Source organism: Panonychus citri, unplaced genomic scaffold (assembly GCF_014898815.1).
Source record: "Panonychus citri isolate SS breed McGregor unplaced genomic scaffold, ASM1489881v1 Contig00122, whole genome shotgun sequence".
NCBI classification, from domain to species: domain Eukaryota; kingdom Metazoa; phylum Arthropoda; class Arachnida; order Trombidiformes; family Tetranychidae; genus Panonychus; species Panonychus citri.
In genome coordinates this window covers 92,465-101,754 of record NW_026515527.1, presented here as the reverse complement: position 1 = coordinate 101,754, position 9,290 = coordinate 92,465, and the positions used below count along the sequence as shown (strand labels likewise).

At 31.2% G+C, this 9,290-nt stretch overlaps 1 protein-coding gene across 3 annotated transcripts; it reads left to right on the top strand.

Moving 5' to 3' along the window:
- Positions 1-340: 340 nt before the first annotated feature.
- Positions 341-7,545, top strand: LOC128390510 (C-Jun-amino-terminal kinase-interacting protein 4-like). 3 transcript variants are annotated; one of them, XM_053350241.1, is made up of 8 exons: positions 341-1,369; positions 2,302-2,706; positions 2,890-2,925; positions 3,396-3,413; positions 3,531-3,793; positions 4,029-4,213; positions 4,344-4,361; positions 4,468-7,545. In XM_053350241.1, exons 1-8 carry the CDS (start codon positions 841-843, stop codon positions 6,629-6,631), a joined length of 3,618 nt encoding a protein of 1,205 aa, XP_053206216.1. In that variant the 5' UTR covers positions 341-840; the 3' UTR covers positions 6,632-7,545. The 3 variants fall into 3 exon arrangements, with proteins under 3 accessions (XP_053206216.1, XP_053206218.1, XP_053206217.1); XM_053350243.1 differs by lacking the exon at positions 2,890-2,925; XM_053350242.1 differs by lacking the exon at positions 4,344-4,361 and having other exon boundaries at positions 342-1,369.
- The last annotated feature ends 1,745 nt before the right edge of the window (positions 7,546-9,290 follow it).

Sequence of the window (9,290 nt, the reverse complement as noted above, 5' to 3'; positions counted from 1 at the left end):
GATAAACTTTGTCATATCAAAACGAATGTTTGATATTTTCAAATTCACCTTTGGTTAATTTAGTGAAAAAAGCTATGAATTAGAAATAGAGATTAACTCAACTTGAACCTTGATGATCTTAAAAATAATGCTCTTTAAATCCTATTGATTTGTTATTTCTCAAATTCTGGTATAACAACTGAATTAGCTACCTGTCGGATTTTGATTACCTGAAATGTAAAAAGTTTACATTTGTTTGAATCAATTTCAATTTGGAATAAAATTCATATTCAAATTTGGCGCCAATTCTTCAGGGGGTGTTACTAGTTTGATCTTATGATTTCATCAAAATATTGAACCAAAAAAATTGTTGTTTTCATTTCATCTAATTGTTTATTTATTTATTTTAATCGTGATTAGGCCAATAGATTTAATTGTTTTATTGTTAATCTAATTTATTTGTTTACTGAGTAACTGTTTGGTGTAACTACAATACAAGAGTATAATTACTGTGACCCTTATAGTTTGTTTTCTGTAACCATCAATGAGAAATTGTCATCTTTTATTTCATTTGAATTTTTTTTTAATTCCATTTCTTAATCTTAATCTTTTCTGATGATGATTGTATTTAATTTCTACAATTTAAGCCTAATTTATTAAGGAATAATCTTTCACCTTTAGCAAACATTTTCTTGTTCTTTTTGAAACTGTGATTGTTTCCTCTCTATCTCTTTTGTATTGATTTTATTGAAACTCTTTTTGTTTTGTTTTTCTATTTTGACATTTTACTCTTGTGGTGATAATTTCTATGTTTCTGTTTGTGTTTTGGTGCTAATTTGGTAAAGGAGAAGGAGTTTCACCATGGATTTAAACAGTAATTCTAATAATAAAGAAACTTTTAATGGACCTGATCCCAAGACTGATGATAATTTAAATACAATTTGCAGCGAGACTATTTATGAGGTTCTTGGTCCAATTTCTGGTCAACGGCAATTAGAATCTCCTACAAGTCATGTTGTCTCTGAAAGAGTACAAAATTTAGCATCACAAATTTATACTGAACTTCAAAAGATAATCAATAGATTTTCAGATGATGATGAAATTGTTGGTGGATTGATGCCATTAATTGTTAATGTTCTCGAATCATTGGATATTGCCATAATTGAATCACAACAATTACAAGTTGAACTGGAATTATGTAAAGACGATAATGAACAATTAGTATCAGCTTTTGACAAGGAAAAAGCAATCAAAAAAAGGATTGAACAAAAGCTCCTGGAATATGAATTTCAATCGGAAGAGGAGAAACAACAATATGCTCAAAAGATCAATTCCCTTGAAAATATTGTTAAAATGTTGGAATTGAAATCAAAAAATTCATCAGATCATGGTAAGAGTTTCATCCAAAAGCCTTTGACCAACACCCACTTGTAACTGGTTATTGTGACCTACTCACAACTTTCATCATTCACTTCATCGTTTTCAGAATTTCGATCAATTGTTTTCATAGTAATTCTTGAATAGACAAAGTTCCCGGGCTGATCATTAATGCAAATCTCTTCACTTTGCGTATCAATTGTTTGTTCAATAGTTTTTCGTATCTACACTTTTCCAACGAAATTGTAAACAACAATTTGCCTGGAGGTTTTTAGTCAACTCTCCCTCTCCTTTTCCTCTCTTAGTGATCTCAATCCTTTAGTGATGATAATTCTAATGGAATACAACCAACTCTTGATCCTGGAACACTATTTCATTGATTAGGACAATTAGTTTGCACTTCTTTTCTATTCCTTTCTCATTTTCTTTTCTATCACTTTTATTTGTCTCTCCTTAGATGAGATAACCTATTCTTTTATTATTCTAGTTGAGTTGAATTTTTCTCTCGAAACTGAACACAATCAAGTATAAACTGATGAAGAAACAAAAACAGAATTCGTATCAGTTACTGATTTATCTATTTCAATATGTTCTGAGAATAGAAAAGAAATCAAATGGTATTGTTGAAAGAACCCATTTAACAATGACAAGGTTCAACCTTCGAGTTGTTGACAATCAATTTAACAGATTTTCTCAAGCTCAACATCATCTGAATTTTCATTTATCATTATTCTTTTTTCCAACCATGTTCTTTACCATGTTATCGATGTTCAGATTCTGTGATCACAATTATTATTCATCTCTGATCGTTTTATTTTCTTAACGGAAGTGAATCGTTTTCCCTAAATTAATACCATTCCTCTAATTGTTTATTCTACATTTTTTCTAATTGAATTAATCTCTCTCTCTCTCTCTCTCTCTCTCTTCTCTTTATTTCCGTTTTAGCCTCAAGGTTGGAAGAAAAGGAACAAGAATTGAAGACAGAAAATACCAAGGTTCATACTCGATATAATGAACTACTTCGAAGTCACTGTGATCTTATGGAAAGAATGAAAATACTAATCGGAAGCGATGATGGACTTAATTCCTCTGGTTCGACCAACATCGGACCATCGACTAATTATAAAGCAACGATGAATAAAAAATCTGACGTTGAATCATATTCTAGTCCAAGTGAGGATGTAGAATTAAATGTTCCAACCAAAAGTTTGACCTCAACAACGATTATTCCACGACAAGCTTGGGTTGACACTGACCTTTCCTTAGAAGATGCTTCCATTATCGAAGAGGTTGACGAAATTCCCCGTGATCGTGATCGTGATCGTGAAAAGGAAAGAGACACTCACTCAGGTATCTAACAAATAGCAACCAATCATCATCATTATCATCATCTCTCTCTCTCTCTCACCAACGATTCATCATCTCAATACAATATCTCGTTAATTATTGTTCTATTGTTTTTTATAATTACTTATATTTTTGTTTTTCTTTTTCATTTTACTTTTTTTTTCTCTCTCATAACAATTTCATCAGGTCGACTCTCAAATCAGGATAGATATGCATCTTCTGGTATGATGGATTATTATTATCATTTTCAGCTTGATTTGCCCTTGTGCTTGTTATCAAATGCTATATAATTATTATTAACAACAATTAGCTTAATCATCATCTCTCTTGATTTGCTTTTTGTTTTTAATTTTACACGTTATCATGTTTTTGTTTTGTTCAATCTAATTATTGACATTTAATCCGATGACAGATTAGGAAAATTATTTTCTCTTCATTTGTTTCAATCAGTTTGATAACTTAAATTACAGACAAACTCTGGTTACAGTTGATTAACCTAATTTTCTGTCTGATTAGAGATTAAATTAATCTTGAAATGAATTTTTTTCATGATATTATTTGTCAATCATCGAGTCTAATATTATACACACTTAACAATCAATTGATCTTGATTTTTTTTTCTTACCAATCACTAATCATTTTTAATATCTTTTCTATTTTCTTATCGATTCTGATATAATCATGATTTACAGTTACCGATAACTTTTTTGGTAAGTGTTTCAATTCATATAATTGTTGATTTTAAACAATCAAATGTAGACTTGTAATCATTTTAATTAACTTTCATGACACTAATTGATTGTTTTTGTTTATTGTTTATTCATTAGGAATGGAGAAAGAAGTTCAAAATCTTATCCGGGAGAATGATGAATTATTGGCAACCAAGAATGCATTGAATATTGTTAAAGATGATTTGATTGCCAAAGTTGATGAACTTCAAAGTGATTTAACTATGGCAAGAGAAGAGGTTCAACAATTAACTGCGGTTAAAGATAAACTTAAATCTCGTATTTCACAATTAGAGGATGAGATGAAGAAAACGAAAGAGGAATTGATTGAGATGAAACAAAAGGCAGCCGCTCAACCTCAGGTCAATATCAACGCTCGTCATAATTGGATCAATTTACATATTAGATAATGAAACTGAATTTTTTCTCTCAAGCTTTTGTCTCATAAACAGTATAAGTGTTTCTCATCACAACAATTCTGTTGTGATAATTAGCTATTACTTCATCAGTGTTTCATTATCTAATTGTTGAGTTTACTTTTTGATTCCAATGGAAATTTAATCTTTCGTTTTATCGTTTGTTTTATTGTTCTATCAGGATGATGAAGAGGGAACTCCATTGGCTCAACGTAAGCGATTCACTAGAATGGAAATGGCTCGAGTTCTAATGGAAAGAAATCAATATAAAGAGAGATACATCGAACTACAAGAAGCCATAAGATGGACAGAACTTATCAGAGCCAGTAAAACAGAGGGAGAGAAAAAGTCTGTCATTTGGAAATTGTAAGTAGAATTTGAATTTCAACAATTAACTCAAAGATATTAACCCTGTTCAGTTAACTCGCTAATTAACCCTCTTGAATAATAATCTAATTCTTAACTCTTAATCTCTATTAACGCTGCCAAAAAAAAGTGGAAGAAATTTTTCCAGGTATCACTTGGTCTTAACTTACTAATCAAAATCGTGTTCTAATTTTATATTATGATCAATTGACTAATTGTTTTTTTTTCTTATTCTTTTTGAATTATTTTCACAGTTTTAGTAGTTTGAATATCTTCAATAACTCTGGTGCTTCAAATTTAACTAAAGAAGGTAACAAAAGTCCTATTCGATCGACTGCTATTCGTTATGGTGCTTCTAATCCCGATCAAGTTACACCCGCGTTTGAGGCTATGAAAAGACGATCACGAGCACAACATTCGGGTGACTTTTTACTTCTCATGGATTCGGATATTTCAAGTGAACGAGCTCGATCATTGAAAGCTGTTCGTGCTCATGTTCCTCGAACCAACGGAGATCGTATAATGGCATATGGTTGGTCTATCGCTGGTAGCGGTAAAGAAGGTACCAATGAAGGATCAACCGAATGTGGATCATATATAACCACCCTTGGACTACGACATGCCTCGGTTCCGGTACCAATTTACTGTCGACCATTGAGCAATGACGATGTGGGTCTGAAAATTTGGTGCGCTGCTGCTGTTGATCTAACAGGAGGTGAAGCGGGATTCACCGAAAGCCAAAACCCTTTAACACAATCAGGTGACCAAACAACAAGTGAAGATATTCCCAAGGAGAAAGTTTCAATAACTGCAATCGCAGACCTAGAAAAAGAGTTGGGTGTAGCGATGATTGAACAAGGTGATTTTCCTGATGCCAAAAAGTTATCGACTTTTGCTTGGATCTGTAGCGTGAGCCATTCAAAGAGTAAAGTTAGTATAGTGAATATAAAAAATAATCCAAGTGAATTTTTGGACTCATTTACTGTGAAAACTCACCTACTCTGTGTTGCATCGGTTCCTGGTGCTAAAAATAATGACCTTTATGGATTTGACGGAATTGATTTGGACAATGTTAAATTGGTGGAGGTAAATTCACCTCAGCAACAACAATCATCATCATCATCTCAATTTAACGAAAAGATTGAAACAGTACAAGCGAAAGATGCATTAAAAGTAACCTTTGAAGACGATAAAGATGATCTATTACCCAAAGAGGAAATTTCTAAGAATCCACAGCTCGAAAAGTTAACCGATTATGTCGCTTATACTGAACCACCTTCACCATCCGCTCCTGGAGATAATCAAGCATCGACTGTGACAGTTTACCAACCAATGTCAACATGTTTACCGACAATGTGGCTTGGAGGACAGAATTGTGTTCTTTATGTTCACTCAGGTCTCGCTCAATGGTCTCATTGTATTTATAGTGTTAAACTTCCTGATTCAATTCTTCACATTGTCCATTTTAGAGGTCGTGTATTTGTTGCCCTAGCTAATGGTCAGTGTTGTATATTTGTACGCTCACCAACGAATGGTCATTGGGATTTTACCAAATATCTGATTATCGATATGAGTCAAACAAATCAACTATCAGCTGATAACTCTAATAAGAATACAACTCCAGGAACCTCTTCCCCTGGTTCATCTAATCCTCCGACCACCGCTTCTTATAGCATCCGATGTATGGAAGTAACTAAAACTTGTGTATGGCTTGGATATCGTAACATGGTTCATATTCTTGACCCAAATGGATTGAAAATCATTCACACTTTAACTGTCCATCCTCGTAAAGAAACACAAGTCCGTCAACTTGCAGCAATGGGTGACGGTGTTTGGTGCAGTATCCGTTTAGATTCAACGTTACGTCTTTATTCAGCACTTAAACCATACCAGCATCTTCAAGATGTCGATATTGAACCCTACGTGTCCAAAATGTTATCCTCGAAAGCTTTCAGTTTCATCAGAGTAACGGCACTTAAAGCGAGTAACAATCGCCTCTGGATAGGAACAGGTAACGGTGTTATCCTCAGTATACCCTGTGATAAAGTTAATTCAACCAACGGTGGATCAATTTCAAGTACCTCTGGTAATGGATTAACCAGCAATTCACATAAATCCACTGGTGGTGGTCAAAATGATTCGAGTACAACAACAACATCATCTACAACCACCCTAGTCTCTGAAAGTGACTCTGGTCCCATTTCGATTGCCACTTTCATTCCCAAATGTAATCCGTCACAAAATCAATTATCTTACCATGGACACAAAGATTCAGTTAAATTTTTCATAATGTCCAAAAATTTAATCATGAGCGGAGGTGAAGGTTACATTGATTTCCGATTGAATCCTGAAGATGAAGCAAGTTCATTATCGAAAGGTGATCGATCTCACCTGATTGTTTGGGAATTGAACTCATGAAGTTGAAACAATTTTTATTCAATTTCCACATGAAGAAATGATAATTTGTTTCTTTTTTTTCTTCCTTCATCATCTCTTAACTGTACTCTCTTTTTCTGTTTAATTGTTGTACAGAAAAATCAAACAGAATCTTAATTGAGTTAAATTCAATTACCAAGACAATTGAACTTAACGACTATTGAATGTAAATTTAATTTTATCTTAATTACTCTTTACCCTCTCAACCAATATCCCTTTTGCTTATACATATTTAATATAAATACATATATATTGTAATTGTGATTAGTTAATTCACATTCCCAATCAATCAACAACAATTGTAATATTACAACAAAACACAATATAATAGGCTAATCTTTTAATCTTACAGATTAGTCTAATTACTTCAAAGTAATATAATTGTTGTAATTACAATATACATAAATATGAACTGGACTCATATTCTGATTAAAATGATTGATTGAAATGTGACAATTAAACATCACAAATAAATTGAACATGTTTTAACTAATTGAAAGAAAAAGAGAAACACAATTAACTGTAAAAAGCGACAACTTAATTTCTCTCTATTCTTTAATCAAAATTTTACCTTTGATTGTTTAATTCAATTGGAAACTTTTCCTTTCTTAATTGTTTACATTGTTATTAACTTTTTTTTTCTGGACAATTAATCCTCGACATTAATGTGCAATTTTCACCAAAGAAGCATGATAATTGTTTGTATTGATTATATATTAACTCTAACGATTATTAATTTATATATATATGATTAAGGCCAACAAGATAAAAGTTAATGACAATTGTTAAATTTAAACTTGATCAAATTACTTTGATTCAATGTTTAATACGATAACATTTTCAATTACAATTTAAATAATCATCGAGAACAATTAAACTTTAACATGTACTTTGTATCGTTTTGCGTTTGTTGTTTGATTGTTTATCACAACTTTGATTTCGCTTCATGATTAACGTTGAAACGATTAGAGGACAATTTGAAACTATGGTTATTCAAGTCTCGTTTTAATGGTCAGTTAATGGTCAGTTTCATATATCAATGTTTTCATCAGAAACTTTTGTTTTCTCACTCAAATTAATACTCAAAGCAACTGAAAAGCTTGTGGGAAAATGAACCATATCTTTAGAGTGATTTAAGTGAAAACCATTAACTTATTAAAATGATAGAGTCAATGAGAACCATTATGACATTGATTAAACCGTTAATTTGTTACAAGTTAACTAATTGCGATTCGGACAATGGTCATCGTGGTGAAAAAGGTGACGGAAATGATGAAATAAAGAGGATGAATATCAACTGAAAAGTTCAATGTTAATGAATAGAAAGTTTAGTTTTTCATCTTGATTAATTTTCCATTTTTTTTTCCTCTCCTCAATTACCACTGACCAGCTGATTGATTTACGTAAATATACTGACCATTAGAAATTTTTTCGCGATGTTGACAAACGAGAGAACGATGTATTCAGTCATGTCCAAAGGTGGAAAAGTTTGAATACCCTGAAGAAAACAATTAAAGAGATGAACTTTGATTGGTATGATTATCTTTTACCATGAAATTCATGATCAATCATCTTCATCTTCTTACTTGAACATCAACTATCAATTACTGTTGATACTTAATTACTTGAGGTGGAAAAGGTGATCAACAAGATGATGATGATGATGATGATAATGATGATAATGATGAGAACTCAAGTTCCAAGGGAGAGTAACGATTAACAAATTCTCGTCAAAGGGATTTACCGTTATAACTAAATTGTTCCCAAAAATAGTTACCACGAAGTTAACGAAATAATAACAAATATTTTTATTACAATTCTATTATTCTGATAGTTCACCATTCATCACGATTAATAATATAAGAAGAAAATAATTACAATTAGAAGAAAATAAAAGATTAACTAACAGAAAAACAATCAAAGTTTCCAAAATGATGGAAAATCAGTTAATTATATTGTTATCATTCTGATTAATCAATGTTGTCATTTCGTTACCGTTATTTAAAGATAACTGTAAATAATTAACTTTCTTGAGGTTAACCTTAATTGTTAACTTATATATTGTCGGGTAATCAAATGTTATGTTTATCAAATGGTTGATATGATAAAGTTTAATTGTCATCAGTAATTTCAATCAACAGTTAATCAACAACAAATAAAACTGATTAAGAAAAGTTTCCAAGACATAATATTATCATTTTAAAACCAATGATAATCCAATAAAACCTCAGCACTGGATTTAAAGTTGAAACATCTATCGGGTTAACTCAATTGGATTAAGATTAGATGTATAATTAGATTGATCCAGTTACTTGAAAGAAGAAGAAAAAAAAATCCATTTTAATGATTATGAGAAATGAATGATTGTTGGTGAATTTAATTAACTGATTAAATGAATTGTATTAATATTCATTGAGATGATCATCATCATCCTCATTAAGATGAACATGATTAAGATTATTTTATTGGAAATAATAATTAGATGGTTGATTCATGTTCAAGCATACGAACGATTTGATTTAGTTTAAATTGTGTGAAAATTGAATAGTTTATGATCATCATGATTTAACTGATATAATCATGATTAGATAATCATCTTGATTTCCATCAGAATTATTAATTATTTTAACAGAATTTTTGT